The 19,785-nt window shown below is 37.5% G+C and overlaps 2 protein-coding genes across 3 annotated transcripts in view; one reads left to right on the top strand and one right to left on the bottom strand.

Annotated features, from left to right (window-relative positions):
- Positions 1 to 276: 276 nt before the first annotated feature.
- p2ry2.1 (purinergic receptor P2Y2, tandem duplicate 1) lies at positions 277 to 9,020 on the bottom strand. The gene is made up of 4 exons (XM_088346107.1): positions 8,699 to 9,020; positions 4,885 to 5,053; positions 513 to 837; positions 277 to 447 (listed from the first exon to the last, which is right to left on the bottom strand). Exons 1-4 carry the CDS (start codon positions 9,018 to 9,020, stop codon positions 277 to 279), a joined length of 987 nt encoding a protein of 328 aa, XP_088202233.1.
- Positions 9,021 to 15,142: 6,122 nt separating this feature from the next.
- fchsd2 (FCH and double SH3 domains 2) overlaps positions 15,143 to 19,785 on the top strand; it is a 70,098-nt gene continuing 65,455 nt past the window's right edge. For both annotated transcript variants that reach the window (XM_088345478.1, XM_088345477.1), the window contains exon 1: positions 15,143 to 15,415. In XM_088345478.1, coding sequence (XP_088201604.1) covers positions 15,395 to 15,415 — 21 coding nt within the window. In that variant the 5' untranslated portion in view covers positions 15,143 to 15,394. The remainder of the gene's footprint in view (positions 15,416 to 19,785) is intronic.

Genomic DNA, 19,785 nt, shown 5'->3' with positions numbered 1-19,785 from the left:
GTTGCTAGCAAGCTGGCTCGAGCTTGTTAACGATTCTGGTGATTGGAATCACCTGTATTGGAGCAGGGAAACCTCCAAAAGCATGCGGGACGTGTGGCCCCTCGGGCTCCGGGTTTCCCACCTCTGGTCTAAATTATCCTCCTGCTCTTCATAAAGAAAACGGACCTCAGCGTTTTATGTACATCAAAAAACTCAGAAAAACAAATTTCAATCTACAGTCTCAGTGTTTATTTTTACCCTACTATTCTTTTTCAGTAAGATCTCAAAACAGAGAGATCAACTGTTGACATCTTTTCGTCTGAGGAACCGTAGCTTTCTCCTGAAATTAGTGCGGATGTCCTGTCCAGCCAAAAAGTAAAGGATAGGATTCATGCAACTGTTGGCGCTGGCAAACGGACGGGTCACTTTATAGGCAATACTGGAGGCCTCAAGCATGTAACAGCTGACCTGGAAAAACACATTTTCTCAATGTACACAATTGAACAAGAGACCATGTCTAGAAGGGCCTTCACCTGCATGTATCTGAAAGAATAATACAGACTCCTGGTGAGGTGAAAGGGGAGGAAGCAAAGCATGAATGTGGTCATCACGATGATAATGGTCTTTACAGATTTCTGTCTGAGTCGTTGGGCTACACGGCAGCCTCCCTCGCCCTCTGCCAGGCCACCGCCATTTTTACGTTTACGGAGATTCTTCAGCATCAGGCTGTAGCACACTATCAGGACCAGGAACGGCAAAGCAAACATCAGAAGTGATACCACTGAGCTGTAAAGCAGGAAGTCGTCAAAGAACTCTGGACTGGTTGTATCGTAACAAATCCTCTCTGTGGTCACGTCCCTGAAAAAACAGAAAATGAATGATGGTGTGTTCTTTAGACCCCTTTCCAACCTACGTCATCCGAGATCTGCACAGCACATTGTTGACCCAAAACAGCAGGGGTAGCAGCACGAGTTTGAATGGAGCAAGAGATGTTTTGGATGTGGATTTGCGTTTTTAAATTTTCAAAAGCAACATGCCCAGCTGTTGTGTGTATAGATGTTCAAATCACAATGTAAAGGAACACCATTTATTTCTGCCGTATCCAGTGAAATTAGGCCCTTTCAAAAACATCGTAGGCTGCAGGCCATTTAATGAACTGACTAGACTGAAGACATGGTTAGAAATGTCCGTGTTTGTGGTGCCTATTTCATATCTGGTAAATTATCGTGGCAATCTGGCTTGGATTTACTTGAATGCTAAATGAATTAGCAAGCGTAAGTAGGATAAGTGTCAAGGAAATGTGTTTACTACCAATTCCTACTATACACTCTAAGTCTGCTAATGTTAGTCCTAACTATTGCATATTTTATACTATTACTAATAATAACTATAAGTAAACATTTTTAGCATTCTGAATGTATTATATTTATATTATATATCTCATTTAATCTCATTAGCTGTACCGCTTATCCTTATTAGGGTCACGGGGGGGCTGGAGCCCATCCCAGCCATCTCCGGGCAGTGGGCAGGATGTATTATAAATATATTCATATATATATATATATATATATATATATATATATATATATATATATATATATATATATATATATATAAATCATGTTACCTGTGGTGTTCCGCAGGGTTCAATACTTGGGCCCCTTTTTTCAGCATTCTTCCATTAGGTGAAATTATTCGCAAGTATAATATCAGTTTCCATTGCTACGCAGATGTCACTCAACTGTATCTTCCAATGGAGGAAGCTGCCCCACTAAACTGTGGAAATTTGGGGGCCTGCCTCACTGAGATAAAAGATTGGATGTCACTCAACTGCTCGCGCCTTGACTCCAAAATGTTAGTCATTGGTCCATCTAAATGCCTTGACTTGTTCTCAAAAAGTGCTCTGACAAATGTAATATCACCCAGAGTGACTCAGTCAAAACATTAGGTGTCACATTTGACCCAAATCCGTCCTTTCAAACACACGTTAAGAATATTAGTAGAACCACTTTCTTCCATCTTTGCAAAATTGCTAAAATTCGTCCTATGCTGTCTCAGTCAGATGCGGTGATCATAATTCACACGTTTGTTACTTCCTGTCTCGATTACTGTAATGCACTACTCTACGGTCTCCCGAAGTCCAAAATCAAGAGCCTGCAGATGGTACAAAATGCTGCAGAGAGGCTTTTAAGTAAGACAAGAAATCACATGACCTCGATTTTAGCTAAACTGCATTGGCTCCCTGTTAGATTAAGATGTGATTTTAAGGTTCTATTGATATAATACAAAATCATGCGAGGACTTGCTCCCTCATATCTTTCAGATCTAATTTCCCCCTATGTTCCGGTCCGAAGCCTTTGCTCTGAAAGTGCTGGTCTACTAGTGATCACAAGAGCCAAGAAGAGAACCGCAGGTTCGAGAGCGTTCTCCATTCGGGCCCCGATGTTGTGGAATGCTCTTCCCCCTGAGATTCTATCTGCAACCTCCGTGGAATTGTTTAAATGTAGGCTTAAAACCGTGATATTATATAGCTTATGAATTACCTATATTTCCTGTTGATGATATCTGTGTAGTAATTATTATCACAACATCCATTGCACCCTGCTCATCCTGGAAGGGGGATTACCTCATATGTGCAGTCCCTTCTCAAGGTTTCTTCATTTTCCTCATGTTGAGGTTTTTTCCTTGCCCTCATGTAGGTTATAGATCAGGGGTTGGTGTAATAATAGTCTGTAGTTTGCAATAATCTGTGGCCTGTGCAGCCCTTTGAGAATCCTTGTGATTAAGGGCTATACATACAGACACACACACACACACACATATATATATATATATATATATATATATATATATATATATATATATATATATATATATATATATATATATATATATATATTACCGTCATAAGAAAGTATATTACCAGTTACTTAACATTTATGGAACAATATTCTGAATTTCCTTCCTAACCATCGAAACGTCCAATCAATGCACAGTGTCATGCGCACAACGCTGATCGCGATTTTCATCTTAAATTTTATATGTGCCTTTGAAAGCAGCAAGTAGTTACAATTTTTGTTTTTATTTAGTCTTACTTGACTCTTTGACTGCTTCAAAATACAGTTTTCTGACATAGCTTTTAAGCCTGGCGTGTTTTCCTGTGGTAGCTTTTTAGCATGGTGTTTGTTGACGACTGTAATATCCAGTGTGTGTAAGCAAGCCAAACCATGTGTTATATAATCTGTAAAAGTTCTGTTTGCAACAAATCTAAGTCTCAGTGATGCTTGTTATACTCGATTATAAAAAAAATGAAATTGCTGTCGGACCGAGTCATACCTAATTGGTATAATGGCGGCGCCCTCTGTTGGCTGCGGCTGCATCGGCTCGCTACAACGGGTCAGGTGTATCGACATTTCGTTCTGTGTACATTGTTACAAAGAATGACAATACAAAGGAAATTATTATTATTATTATTATTATAAGCCTATGGTAGGATGTCTGGACAGGGTAGGATGTTTTGGCAGAACACCGCGTTCTTTTTGAGGTTGTCACATAATGTCAGACGGACCTAAACGCAGGACATAAAAAGGCAAAGAAACATGGATGCAAACAAACCCCAACAGAGGGTGTTTACTTAATAGAAATGTGAGACTTAATAAACAGGAAGAGTGGGACTGGGACTGACAAGGATGGGAATCCTGAGAGATTAATTCGAGGAGATTGTTTTGGGGGGGGAAATGTTTTTAGAAGAATGTTTTGTGAATGTCTCGGGGTGAGTACATTGACGGTCCAGCAAAGAGGAAAGGACAACCAGAGTTTTTATAGCAGAGCAGAAAGATGAGAGCGAGAGAGAGACAGAGAGAGAGAGGGGGAGTAACCGGAAAACCGGGCAAATCTGTCTCTCTCAGAGAATCATGGCAAAAAAGTCACTCACATAAGCTCCATAAAATAGTTCACGCAATCTGTGTAGCATCAATCATCGATGCTTTTTAATTTTTATATATTTTTATTTTAACTTGGATCACTAAAGTAAATTTACCTTCTTGATTTTACTATCTACCATCCACAATCTTTTTCTGTTAATGGGCCAATATTGACGAACATAAATTCTACTGTTTTGCCTCAACAATGCACGCGCAGCTTGCATACCTGTCAACCTCCACGGCTCCATGCCCTTACAAAATGTTGGATTTTCCCTTACAAAATAATCTTACACCATATTTTTTTTCAAACGTGTCTATTTATGTAGTTTAACATGTTATATTGTACATGTGTTTCGTTATATCATATATATTGTTAATTAACATTTTGTTGTGAGATACTGAGTTGCTTGACATGAAGGAGGTTTATTCTAAAAAAAGTTCAAAAATTAAGTAGCCTGGACGTTCACTGTAGAAGGACAAAATACATGCAAATATAATTAAGTAGAATAATACTTTTTCTTATTCAAATTACTGATTCATTTTCTCCTTTACATTATTGACGGCTCTCTTTAACGAGTTGAGCCCTAAAAGCCGGTTCTCTAAAAAGAGACGGACTTTCTTTCACTACATAACTACAACATGAAATCCGAGGCGGCAGATGTATGCGCACAGTAGCATCAAACCGCTCGCTTCGTTTGCAATGAAAAAAAAAAACGATACAGAGATAGAGGCTACCGTGGCGAACATGTTTGACTTGATTGATTTGCCGTTTTGTGATAGTCGGTGTATACCCATAATTGACGAATTTGCGTTTTTCTGTACAGATTTTCTTGTACGTCGTACACGTCTTAAAATGCATAATAAACGTAATTTGTATGGCAAAAACGTACAGGAGGACAGGTATGAGCTTGGCTACGTCGCACTTTTTTACAAACACGGAAAGGGGTCTTTATGATAAATAAGCAGGGGGCATCAGAGTTACCTTATTCTTGAGAAGTAGAGTATCGGTGCCTGGCTGAATAAAACCCAAGACCAAACTGCCAAAGACACCAGTTTGGCCCGACGTTTACTGATCCACTCTAAAGAACGGACTGGATAGCAGACGCCTGCAAAGCGATGCAGGCTGATGCAACATAGGAACAGAATAGAACCTAGGAAAGGTTGGTCAGTTAACATCAGAAACATTGGTATTACTTAAAGTAGAGGTGGGCTAGCCTGTGTTCAAGGGCCGCATGTCCTGCGTGTTTTTGTAGGTTTTGTATTCTTCAACTTAAAAATCAAAATAACACTTCTCAGCCTGTTAGCAAGCTGGCAGAAATTGGTTAATGATTTGTATTTGTAAGTTGAAGACGAGAAACCTCCGAAATCACGCAGGGCATGCGGCCCTGAAGGAACGGGTTGCCCACCTCTGACTTAAAGGGACACTGTGTCACCACTAATAGTTGATATATTATGTAGTGAAACCGCCCAAAAATGAGAGCTACTAAGCACAAGGAAGAACACAAACAATGGACACTCAAATGCACCTTTTCCACAACACGGTTCTGGCTTTCCTCGCCCTGCCTCGCCCAGCTTTTTTCTTGTTTTCGATAATAAAAAAGAAACCGGTTCTTAGTCCTTGGGAGCCCAAACTTAGGTATCCTTTCTGTTAAGTTTATATAACCCGGTTGGGGACTTAAATCGTCTCGTCGTCGCTGCCGACCACCAAACCAAAACGCCTCTCATTCCTCTTTAAAAAAGACAGCCATACATAGATTACATTAACAGCTCCACTGCCCGCTCATCCATTGTCACTTGTCTGAGTGTGGTGTGCTTCTGGTTCACGCCGAAGAATATCGTGCCAAATAAGACGCTGAAATGACGTCAAGACGCAGCACCGCCCTCTAATGGAAAAGTTACCCGGGGAGAGGCCGGAAGAAGCCCGCCAGGCAATGCAACGAGGGCCAGAACCGTTTAGTGGAAAAGGGGCTACAGTGACCAAATCCCACCATTTTTTCCTCATGTTTTTGCCCATCCTTTTTGAGTGTTTGGGTACCCGTAGCAGCAAGATGAGAGAAAGAGCATCTTGTTGTATAAAATAAATACAAATTACTCATCACGATTATTTAGAAATTCCACTTTTACAATATATAAATGAGGTTTTGTTTTTGTTTATTTATTACCACTTGAAGGCGCTAAATAATACACAATGTCCCTTTCAGTATTTTCCAAAACATTGTCCTTAAGTGCAGGGACGTAAACATTTTCTTTTTTTGTTTGTTTATTTGTTTTTTGTCGTTCTTGTTGTTTTTAAAACTATTTTAAAAGCTTTGGGCAACTCTTCAATTAGTATCAAGCCTCTGGAAATTATATCAGTATACTAAATCACCAACAGACGCCTCGAGTGGCTTTGATCAGGTTTTTTCAAGACTTAAGTACCTAGTTTTTTTCCTGTATCCACGGTATGACACCACATGGCAATGGATAGGCGCTGAACAATATGCCATGTATGGGCAGTGTGGTAATAAAAGCAAAGTTATAAGTAAAAACTGGTAATGCTTCAAAGCTTTAGTTTTTCTAAAACAATGTGACTAAGTGGCTTTGTAAACATCAGGACAGACGTACAGTATGGTGGACGTCTGTGATCGTCATGACATCCTGAATTATGTGATCACTTCACCGGAAGCATCGGGGGTTAAAAAAAATCCTTGCAAAGTTCATGCATTGTTTATGCATAAGTTCCCTGTCCCTGTAATAAAATGTTATTTTGCAAGCAAAGCGCCCTTGTGTTTATAGATAGCATTGTTTAGATATTGTAGGTATCATTTTTTTATATATATATATATATATATATATATATATATATATATATATATATATATATATATATATATATATATATATATATATATATATATATATATATATATATATATATATATATATACATATAAAAAGCACCAAAGTAAAAGCTCTAAATCCATAAAAAGTTGTTTTTCTCAGAGGTTTTCTTGGAAATGAGTAATTTCATAAAACTTGGCAATGTTCAACTGTTGTGTATTACACAATGATAAAGCTAACATATTTTCTTCTAATGAAAGTTTTTTTTTATATTTCCTATGTCTATATAGGTACAGAGCAAAATCTTCTGTACACCTTCGAAAATGAGTCAAATTTGGAAAAATTGACACTGAAATAGTTGAAATGTAATAAATCACAATACAGTGCATGTTTGTATGATCATTCGGGTATTTTTGAAAATGTTTCAAATCAGTATTGTTTGTTTTTATATTTAAATTTTTTTGTACCACTAGTAAGATCTAAATAATACACAATGTCCCTTGAAAAACCTGTTATTTTGCAAGAAAAAAACAAGATAAAAAATCTAGTAATATTTGAGAACAGGTTAAAACTTTAACCAAATATGATTAAAATCCTATTTTTAAGATAGTTAATGTTTTTTTGCATAATATTCAAACCAACATTTTTTTCTTAATAAATATAATTTTTTGTACCACAAGGAGTTGCTAAATATTACACAATGTCCATTTAAATCAGGGGTATCATACTTTACTTGGGGGACGATGGAGCGAGGGCCTGTGTGAGTTTGGGAAAAATCAGGTTTACCAAAAAAATGGTTCTGATGAAAATGTACCGCTGTTTTCAAATATCATTTTTTGCGATTCAACAACAAAATAAGATCTAAAATTCACATGAAAATTAATAATTCACATGAAAATCTCAATCAGCAATAAATGAATCTAGATTCCGCCAGGGCTGCACTTAAATAGTGTGCATTACTCGATTCAGTGCCTCTGCTGCAAAAGTTGGGTAAAAAGGTTGATGTTGCTTCTTATCTAATAGATTTATGATGTTTTTAACATTGGACATCTGCAAAGGAGATTGCATAAGATGCTAGTTTGTTATTTTCACTATTATACCTCACTGTAGTTCCGGGATGTCCAAAATCCAGCCCGTCTGCCGGTAATGGCTCATGATCAACATTTATTCTTCCAAAATCCAAAACAACTGTGTCAGCCTGATTTGCCAAGGGATTTTGTCAAAGAATATATGACCAAGAGTCAATGCCAAACTAAACATGCTGACTCCAATAGGTTACCTGGAAACGAACGCTGTTAAAAGGTGAAGCAACTGGAAGCTGTTAACGGCAAAGAAGTACTTTTTCACAAGACCCTGCGGGTCAAATGAAAATGCTACAAAGGCGAGCTGCGATTTCGCAACACTGAGCGCTGAGCGCTGCAAACCCGGTGAATTTATTACAGACTGTTCATGGAATGGATTAAAAGCTGACTAGTTTACCAAATCTTGCCCGCTTTCTGAAAAGTTTGTTGTTTTGACTATTCTGAACTATTTACATTATTGTCACTATCGGTCAATCGTTTTGTTGTTCTTCCCACACCCTTTAGAGTGGATCTGTTTTCGTAACTTAAAAGATTTAATACAAAATAAAGAGCTCAGGGGAGGCACTTTTAGAATAGGCTAAACATTTCTTATTGGAGGTTTGGGCTCTTTTGTTTCCTTGCAAGTTTAAAATCCATCAATGTCCTTTCTCCTTATCTGGGCGTAAACCTAACAGTAACCTAAGAGATCTAACAAAGAGTAAGATCTCTGGGGAATACATATTTGGAATTTGGCATTGTGAAGGGTTTTTTTCTACGGTTCTTTCCTGTCCTCTTTGCAATTCAAAGTTCAGTGATGTCTTCTCTTTTAGTTTTGAGTGTCTACTAAACTATAAAGCCTTAACTCAATTATCAATGCCCATTTGAACGCTATCAAGTCACATTCAACAAACGTACCATACAAGTTGGCATAAAACAGGAAGCGTATGAGCTTGCAGAGAGCTTCTCCGAAGGGCCAATCGTTTCTATCCGCATAGTAGTAAATGAGGAATGGCAGAGTGAGAATGTAGAAGGTGTCACACATTGTCAGGTTGAGCATGTAAATGGTGAAGGGCTTCCAGTTTTTTGTACACCACACAATCCTGTATAATGCCGTGCAATTCAGCACCAAGCCGAATACGAGCACAAAGGAATAGCTGACGGGAAGCAGGATGTATTTAAATTCTTCGTGAAATTGACATCTGTAGTTGCTGACGTTGCCTGGGTTGGTGATGTTCATGTTGTTGCATCTATCTACAGGGAAAAAAGATAAAACAAATACATGGGGACGAGAAAATCCTGGAGTGAAATATTAGTACAAGGTATGCAATGTCCCAACTAGACCCAATACATAATTGGGTACACCCTTTCATTAAGGAAACCTACAGTGTAAATTATCCGTATAGAGAAACAGTATTTAGCGGTCCAATTCATTTTCAAAATGTTTTAATATATATATATATATATATATATATATATATATATATATATATATATATATATATATATATATATATATATATATATATATATATATATATATATATATATAGTTTAAGGAATTACTGGAATATAAGTATTGTAGGGCACAAATTCGTTCAAACGGGTACATAAAGACTTCTATTTGAAAGGCTGTAAGCAGCACACAGCCTTTAGCACAGGGGTGGCCAACCCGGTCCTCAAGAGCCCCATGTCCTGCATGTTTTGGAGGTTTCTCAGGTGATGCAAATTTTAAGATTGTTTGCAAGCTGTGCGGGAGCTTAATAATGACCCAGGTGATTGGGATCACCTGTATTTGAACAGAGAAACTCCAAAAACATGCAGGACATGCGGCTCTTGAGGACCGGGTTGGCCACCCCTGCTTTAGCATCTGTAAATAGAAGAAGTTCCTAACTGCCACAACTTTTCCTGGCTCAATTTGAATTTCGGGACATGCAGGTGTACAATAAGTCTTCTGATGTCACAAGCCGTAAAGATACCCTTATTAAAATGCAATTTAGATGAAATCGGAAATGGCAGACTATTTTCAAAAGCTCACCCAGGACGAAGCACAGGTCTTAGTATTCGGTCCTGAATGTCAGAGTGAGAAACATGTACCAAAACTACAGGATTTTAGTCATTCACATTGTGTTAAAATGTGGCTGTCATTTTCTGCAGCAAGGTCATTTTAATTCCAGATATAAGAATACAATTGAAATTGGATTTCATCAATCGGAACAATATAGCCAGATTTCAACTGTTTCTCTCAGGCAAACATGGAGGTGCTGAGGCATGCTTTTACATTGCCTCATAAATCTATGGAAATGTCTGCCGGAAGACATATTTTTAAGAGGAGGTTCAAGACTCACTTTTTAGTATGGATTTTAATTTTTATTTCTTTATATGTTCTTTTTAGATCTTATTTTGTGTTGAAACATAAAACAAAGCAATTCAAAGCACATAATTATTTTTGAGTTTTTCCTTCGGAAAGCCCGATGCAGCCCAACTTTACCATGACCGTGGCTGGGGCAGCCCTCAAGTAAATTTAGTCTTGGACCCTTAATTAAAACTTTTTGACGGACCAGGTATGCTCAACACCTGAAAGGGACAGTGTGTATTACTTAGCGCCTCCTAGAGGTAAAAATGACTTCATTCATTAAAAAACTTAATATTGATTTAAACTATGAGCAAAAATAAATGAACAATCACCCAAACATATATATTTTTTTAACTTGTACGACAAGAAATTTACATTTATCTTACATAACATGAGTTTCATCCAAAGGGAGTATATTCCAGTAATATTCCACCATTTTGCTGCTACGGGTACCCAAAAATCTCAGAAAGACTGGGCAAAAAAATGGAAAGTACAATGGTGCGTTTTGGTCACATTAAGTCCCCATCATTTGTATTCTTTCTTGTGCTTTTCAGCACTCATTTTTACAGTGACATCCAATGTCAAATGATACACACTGCCCCTTTAGGGTTACCATTCTTATGTTCAAAGGTGAGTTCATGGTGCAATTGGGAAGTTTTTCGGATGTAGGAATTTGGAGAAGTCAGGCTTGAGAGGAAGATCAACGCAGCAATGTATGGAGATGTTCCGGATGAAAACCTGTTTCAGGGCGTAGCCTTTTCAGGATGTCAACAACCGCAAGCACACAGCCAATACATCATAGGACTAACTTCGAGAATACTTAAGTGACTTGGACTTAAACATTGTATATACTGTACATCTAGAGAAAGATCTACTGAAGGGATTCCACGTCTAATCTTGTTTTAACAATGATGACATTTCTAATTCTTAAGTTTAAACATCAGTTCTGCCTCTCCAACAAGATAGAGTTTGAGAGGTAATAGTAATAGTTTCGCTATAGCTGTAATTTGCAGTTCTGTTGGAAAACTCTTCTAGTAGTATTTTTGTCGTAATATTTCTCTAGTACTTTTTTATATTATAATATTATGTATTCATGGCAGCACGGTGGCGCAGTGGTTAGCGCTTGTGCGGCACAGTTCATGTCATGGGAACCTGTCGTGGGTTCAAATCCAGCTAAAGACTTCCTGTGCGGAGTTTGTATGTTCTCCCCGTGCCTGCGTGGGTTTCCTCCGGGCACTCCGGTTTCCTCCCACGTTCCAAAAACATGCATGTCAGGTGAATTGGCCGGTCCAAAATTGTCCCTAGGTGTGAATGAGCGAATGAGTTGTCTGTCCCTGTGTGCCCTGCGATTGGCTGGCAACCAGTTCAGGGTGTCCCCTGCCCACTGCCCGGAGATGACTGGGATGGGCTCCAGCCCCCCCGCGACCCTAATGAGGATAAGCGGTACGGCTAATGAGATGAGATGAGATTATGTATTCATATTTTTTAGTATCTCAGTAGAAGTATAATTGATAGATTTACAATGTATTGTTTTAGAAATATTTTTGTAGTATTTCCATAGTAGTATTTTGTCATATTTCTTTAGAATTTTGGGTAATATTACTGTATTTTTGGAGTAAATCATTTTGTAATAGTATTTTGTAATATGCTATTACTGTAGTAGTATTCTTGCAGTAATTCTAAACTATTTTTTTATTTTCAGAATGAACGCAAATTAATATATAAGGTCTCTGTTTTAAAGCACTGTATTTGATATTTAGTTTTTTAGTTATTGTGTAGTATATTTTTTGTATTTCTGTAGAAGTATTTTTGAGTGGACACACAAAGTGCCAATGGGGAAAATGTTGACACCAGAAAAGTTAGCCACTCTTAGGAGACCCCTAGTGGTTGCAGGGCCCTAAGCAGCCGCTTAGCTTGTTTATGCCTTGGCGGCATACCGGCTCTGCATCACACAGATTTAGGTTTATGACTATGGAAAACAGTGCAATGATTTTCATGTAAAACTGAGTTTATTCATTTTAGAAAAAAATGGATTAAAATTTGATAAAATTCGTGTTTCTCGCCATAGCTGTTGCTCCTTGGGTGTCCTGAAAGGCGCTTTGAAATCAAATGTATTATTATAATTAGTAAATATGAATTGTATGCAAAAACCATGTACTCTTTCCTCACATTTTGCATGTTTAAGAATATCGGATTACCTTCAAAACTTACTACATTAATATGCATTGCCTCCCTCAGGATTTAGGCGTATGACTTAAAAAGAAAGGAAGCGCACCATTTTTTAAATGTAGAACCGCAGCAAAGGAGTGCAAATAACGAGTAACCTTTATAATAGTAGGGAAACAAGATAGGGTTTAAAAAATAACCTTCTACAATATAACATAACACATGCAAGTTTAAAATCGTCCCTGGTAATCGATTCTTCTGCGCTCGATTGTGTTTTCTTGTTGCTATGCAGCTCTGCCTCTGCAGTATTGATGAAAATTTCAGCTCTTGTTTTGAGAACCGGCTCTTTTGGTTCATCTTACAAAGAGCCTACTCTTTTGGCTGCGAAAGAACTATTGAGGTGTTATTTTTTATACTTAAACCATATTTTACCAATTATTATCTAACATTATGCACAAAAGGGCTTTAAAAAAGAGGGGATATAGGGGGTAACGCAAAATGCGAGGAAGACAAAAAAGACAAAATATGAAAATAAAAAAGGAAATATAGAGAAAGTAAAGAAATAAAGAAAAGCAAAAACAGAAGTAAAATGTTACGATAGGGGAAACAAAAGAAGAAATGAACAAAAGTACAATCAAAGCATAAAAGCAAAAAAGGGTAAAAAAGGAAAAAAGCAAGAAAAAGTAAGTAAAAATAAATGACAGAGAGCAAAAAGTAGGAAAAACAAAAGAGCAAGGAAAAGAGAAGGAAAAAAGAAGAACAGCGGAAAAAGAAGAGTAAAGGCTATGAAACAAGAAACAAACAAAGGAAAACAGAGGAAAAGTAATAAATATGTAAATAAGTAAAATGCAAGGAAAAAAGAAACAAAAGGATTTTTGATAAAAAGAAGGGAAAAAAGAAAAGCAAAAATAAGAAAAAAAGACAAAAGAAAAAAGTTTTTTATTGGGGGGTGGGTCATTCAATCTGTATATTTCCAATAAAAATACCACATTATGTAATAAATACTATCAATATATTTTTTAAATGTATGAATCTAGTATGTTAAGATAGCCTTTTTTCTCTGCAGTAAACTGTCAAGGCATTTTAACTTCGAAACATTTCATACAGGCAACTTTAAATTAAAGCTTAGAATCTCTGAAAAACACATGACACAACAAAAAGTGTAAATTAAAAAAATTGATTTTTCAGTGCAACAACCAATACACAATGAAATACAAGAAAATGCAGCTTAACTTTTAAAATACTCAACAAATTTAAAGTAAAACAAAATGCATATTGATCGATCACAAGAGAAAAACAGCGTCTCAAAGGGAACCGGCTCTTAATTGGTAGTGAGCCGGCTCCCGTCATTCACTTCATAACCCCAGCTCGTACCGCCGTTCCTTTCACGAACGACACATCACTACAGCACAGTCAAGCTGACGCTGTCACTAGCGGGATGAAAATGAACAAGAAACATTATTTGCTACCGTTGCGTGTTGACTAATGCATCTCATTTGTCATCGAGTAAAAAACACGCGTATTCATCCTCTGCACCATGATGTGCTATTGTAAATCGCCACTCGAGGGAGCCATTGTTCCTAGAAGGGCTTTCCCGTCATAATCCACTTTTGCTCTTCTATGCCTTTTCCTCTCCTCTCCCGTGATTGGAATTCCGTCTCTTTTCGGAGAACTGGCTTTTTCGGCTCTACTTACTATCTTTTGGCGCAACAAACGGTTCTTCAGATTTGATATTGTTTTTAATCGTGTACTGTATTACGCAAAAAAGAAAAAAAAAAAGAAAAGAAACGTTATGAACCAAAGTCATTTATTTTGAAAAATTATTATGCTACAGTATCAAAATAATGTACATTGTTTCAATACACAGTGAACTTTTACCTAATTTAAACTCTCTAAATGTTTTATTAAGAAAACAACACCGCTCTTATTGGCCTGACAGGTCCTTCGTGACACGGTGAGTGAGAAAGAGAGACAGAAAGAACAAGGGAGGGAGAGAAAGATAGAAAGAGAGTACAGCAGAAGGTTAGAAATGAGAAAGTGCTAAAGATAGAAAGTGATAAAATTAAAGAGAGTGAAAGAAAGAGTAAAAGACATAGAGAAACAGAGAGAGTGAAAGAGGGAAAGATAAAAAGACAAAAGCAATAAAGAAATCGAGAAGGAGATAAAGCTAGAGAAAGAGTGAAATACATAAGGGAAGAGCAAAAATGAGAGAGTGAGAAAGACAGACAGATGAAGAAAGAGTGAAAGAGATGGAGAGTGACAAAGATAGTGTGAGAGAGAAATATGGATAAACAGAGATAGATAAATATAGAGAAAAGGCAGTTAGAAAAGAGACAAAGATAGAAATAAAGATACATAGAAAGATATATGGAGATAAAGAGAGAAAGAAAGATAGAACAAAATAGATAAAGAACAGAGAAAGATATAGAAAAAGAGAGCATGATAGAGGGAGAAAGAACAAAAAGAGAGGAAGAGACAGAGAGTAAGAGAGAGAAACAGAGAGAAAAAGAGACAAATACAAAAAAAGACAGAGAGAAAAGATATAGAGGACAAAGAGAGCGAAAGAGAAGAGAGAGAGAGAGAGAAAGAGAGAGAGAAGATGGAGAGATAGAGAGAGAGAGAGAGAGAGAGAGAGAGAGAGAGAGAGAGAGAGAGAGAGAGAGAGAGAGAGAGAGAGAGAGAGAGAGAGAGAGAGAGAGGTGATTTCGAAGGGAGACGGTTCCCGTCCGTTTCATTACCGAACAACACATCCTGACACGTCGTTCATTTTAAAGAACTGGCTCATAAAGCCGTTTTGTTTGCGAACGACCCATCACAATTGAGCTCATCTCGGTACTGTAGTCTGAAGTCATGCAGCAGTAGCAGCAAGCAATACAAAAGTGCTCCCACTCTCCTCACTTTCGGCTTCGTACAAATCATCAATCATGGCCGCCGGAGTACAAATCTAAACCCCTCGTCCTACCTCCCTGTCGCGTTGACGGGAGGATTACTGTCATTTTTATGGTCGTCGGAGGAAGAAATATCACGCCAGTTCTTTTGGGGGATTACTACCCATTTCACAGGGGAAATACCATTCATGTCAATACTCAAAAATGCAGCCACCGCCGAGGAAGGTGAGTGATTTCCACACACCATTCTTTCACTTCCTAACCTAACAGAGACAATGACGAATGACAATGTACAGTAGTAACATCACGAATCATCTACATAACGCGACATTGATGGAAAGGTGGAGACGTTACCGAAAGGACAATGTTACGTCCTTGCATCCGCAGCGCTCACTAGTATGAACCCTATTGACATGATGCTGATGTTTCATGTGTCAAAATAACAAACGTGGGATCGTCCATCGTTTAAAAACACGATGAGCATCGTTACTACATGTTGTTCTTACACGGCCCGACACACAAAGCGTGACAATGAAAAATATTCCACTGTATTACACATTTCACACTTGCCATTTTCGCGAGGTTAGCAAGCACTTGAGTTACTGCTAGCTAGCAATGTCTCCATCACTGTGTTGTTATACAGTACTGTACAGTGACCACTCCACGTTTGTGTCATGATTTTTGTGGGAGACTTACATTATTTCGAGGGTCTCACACACACACACACACACACACACACATACACGCACGTGCACGTCAGCACGTATATAGAACTAACCAGGGGCTGCCGACACTACTGTGGTATACTCATCCTACGAGCCTAATTCGTTCCAGGGTAGTGCTCGTAGCTTAAATTGCTCGTGTAACGAGCACATTTTCCTGATTGAAATAAATAACGTGTAATTGATGCGCTCCCGTTCTCCCAAAAGCATAGAAATGAACCCTAAATAGCTATAAAACACATCTTCCTGATCACTAAAAACATTCCAACTTAAAAATAAATACAGTCATAAAATAAATAAGATGGTATTAAAGGTGGGGTGCGCCTTTTGACAAAATAACTGTCATCTTACATTTTCCCTGGATTTTATAATTCTTTCAATCATTTCACATTGTATATGCTGTAACCGAATTTCTACACTGAAAAAATACAAATTAAAAAAGACAAATCTTGTCTAGTCTATTTCAACCTTAACCCAGATCGTCTCTGTCACTGGTAGCAGACAACACCGTCATCATAGATCGCTAATATTGTCGTTGTATGCTTGTAAGGTTCATTATCGAGGAATGATTGGAATTTTCTTTTTTAAGTGATATTAAACCTCACAAACACTACATGGCACCTATTTACTCAAAGCGAGACAGACTATGTAGACTAAAAACAAATATAATTCATGCACACAAGTTTATTTTATTTACTAAAAAAAAACAACATGGCCTCAGCATCTTGTTTAGTCCTTTACCCACTTGCAGTAAATTAAGTGTTGTTTATCATCGGGAAAATGCGTAATACTCATGGCACGCTGGCCACAATGTGGCCCTCCATATCGTTTTTTTATGACCCGTGAAAGCATCTGTAAAAATAAATAGATCTAAAGTGGAGGTCTGCAAACGTTTTGATTTGCGAGTGCATTGGTTTGGAAATAAAATGCAAGGAGGTTGTGCTGGAGAACAAAAATAGCTGATTGATGTCCAGACAACTCTACTTTGTGCTTAGGTTGTCTCTGGTTCATTGCTTCGCAGACTTTTATTGTGAATTGTGTTCTGCATTCTGATTGGTTAAACAAAAGAAGATGCTTTCTGTTGCCAACAAATTTGGACCTCTTCACCCACTGAACCAGAGCCACACACTGGTCTTTGGCGCCCCTACTGGCTCCCTGTCAATTTTCAAAAAATGTTTGATTTCTTTAGGGCGGAAGGTGAATGCAGTTTTCCATAACAGCCATATAATGGAGGCAAAATATCATTTGAAGTGGAGCAGGTCGTTAATTCAGTTGTGCAATATGACAGCAAAATAATTCCTACAATTTTAAATTGATAGATTCCCTTAACAACTAGGGATACAATTTTCTGTGGTGGGTCTTGGGCAAGTACAGCCTGGTGGAACTCATCCCTCTCCAGGCCAAAAGGTGTTTATACCGGGTCATGAAACAGGGACCTTTCGTGTGCTAGGCAGATGTGCTAACCAGTGCACTACAACGTTACTGAAAAAAACAAAGACATGTGTACACGATTTATTTGTTAAATACCTGAGCCACACATTGGGTTTATTCTTGAGTAATAAATACATAATCAAATAAACAATTAAATAAATAAAGATTTATACCTCGCAGATTTTTATTTTTTGTTTGGGGTTCTACCCCCCATCAAACCATTGAATGCCAGAAGTTTCTCTCAAATTTTTGCCACTTTCACAAATTTTTGAAGACCAACAGAAAATTAAGTTCTGTAACTATATTGGCATAGGACTTTGAAATAACCCTTATCTTTTGTTAGAAACAAAGTACAGTATGTTTCTAACGTTTTACCATTGTTCAGTAAAAACACATTGCTTCACTATGCCTACTTGCCTTATGGGGCTGCCTTCACACTCTCAATTGCTGGATACAGGAAGCAACACTAGGAAGTATGGGCTTCCTTGATGTGTGGACAAAGATCTGATAAAGGCAATTTCTGCCATCTAATGGTGATTTATCATACTGAAATCCTCCCCTAGCGACCTGATACTTACTAAGGAGGAGTGCCAAACCCTTTCTGGTAGTTTTTTTTAAAAATAAAACAAAAAACATATTTTTACATTTTTAGAAGCGGCTCATTTTTATCCATGTTCTTTTTTCAGCATTATTTCGCGGGCTGGATTAAATGTGTTGGTGGGCCTTATACCGTATGTGGGCCATAGTTTGGTGACCCCTGGTCAAAACATACTATTTCCCACAATCCTGTTGACTACAATAGCTGCAAAGTGACAGTTTAGTGCCACTACATACAGTTGTGTTTCCATATCAATGCCAATGGTCTCCAAAATGTCCAAGAAGATTTTTGAGATTTTTGTTGTATTTAGTATATAACATATTTTATACCTGTATGTATATCTTAGCGGCAGGCCATGCATTTCACACATAGGCCTTCAGTGGTGCAGCATCTAATCCAATTTAACCCTCAATAACTTTTATGGCTATAAAACATTTACTGCAGCTACAGCTGTGGAACATATGAAAAGCATCAATATTAACCTAACACAATTGCAATTTATTTAGGAATATAGCCACATTTTGATCACCAAAAATCCATTTTATTTTTGCACAAAATCCATTCTTTCTTTCCTCAGGAATTATTCAATCCGCGCATTTCAGTTCCATCCAGAAGTCCATTTCTATCACCCTCAAAGCTAATACTGAAAGTTGAGCCTTTTCTGTCGTATTTCTGGTATAAGTTTTTATCCGATTTAGGGCTGAAAATGTCCATTCGACAGAAGCAGTGGAGACGTGGATATTTTTGTTATACGTTTTCGTTGTGATACTTCCGCTATAGCCTGTTAGCCAATCTTAGTGTGTGAAACTGCTTATGTTTCATTACACCTTCTAGAAGGCGCTCACTTGCCGATGAGGAATCTGATTGGCTAAACCAACAAATTTATTGTCACTTATTTACTATGCCTTATTATCAAGTATATTACTTATTATAATTGTTGATTACGATTGTGGAGGCCTCCAGGTAGATTTCTGACCCTGGCAACAAGTAATGGCTGAAATGTGTTTGGTTTTCTATGAAAGCAGTGCAACCAGGGGAAGTGAATTAAAGGACGTTGACGGACAATTTGAAATGATTTAAAAAGTATTGATGGACAAAATATACAGTAATTACAGCACATGATTCAGATATTTTTAGGCCAGCAGATAAGGCCTTGCAGCTCCTGACAACAGCCCACTAGTATAGCTACATTTTTTTTAACGCAAGTGTAATGTTCTCAACTTGAAGTAATAGATTTAGAGTTATTTTACATGGAGGAGAAGTTACACATATTTTAGATACCATCAATTACATTTAGTTACATTTAAAAGCTTAAACTAGGCCCTCCAAGGGCAGCCATTACGCTGATGTGGCCCTTGGTGAAAACGGGTGCACACCCCTTTTATAGGATAACATTTGCTAGTGTACCTCAAGAATATTAGCAATCTATGATGACGTTGTTGGCTGCTACTAGTGACCAAGATGTGTGATCAATCTAACATAAAAGTTTTTCTTTAATTCCAATGGTATTTTTTACCATACAAAATTGCTATAAATTGTTTAAATCTAAGCTTAAAACACACTTCTATTCTATAGTATATGAATATCCTATATTTTATGTTGACAATATCTGTTTATTTTTTGTTATTGCAACATCCATTGCAGCCTTGTCATACTGGAAGGGGGATTACCTCATGTGAAGTCCCTTCTCAAGGTTTCTTCATTTTCCTCATGTTAAAGTTTTTGAGTTTTTCCTTGCCCTCAATGTAGGTTTTAGATCAGGGGATGGTGTAATAATAGTCTGTGGTTTGCAATAATCTGTGGTCTGTGCAGCCCTTTGAGACTCTTTGTGATTAAGGGCTATA

Source organism: Urocampus carinirostris, chromosome 10 (genome assembly GCF_059441175.1).
Source record: "Urocampus carinirostris isolate Australia breed hairy pipefish chromosome 10, RoL_Ucar_1.0, whole genome shotgun sequence".
Lineage (NCBI taxonomy): Eukaryota > Metazoa > Chordata > Actinopteri > Syngnathiformes > Syngnathidae > Urocampus > Urocampus carinirostris.
The sequence above is the reverse complement of the archived record's forward strand: the minus strand, read 5'-3'. Positions and strand labels throughout refer to the sequence as shown.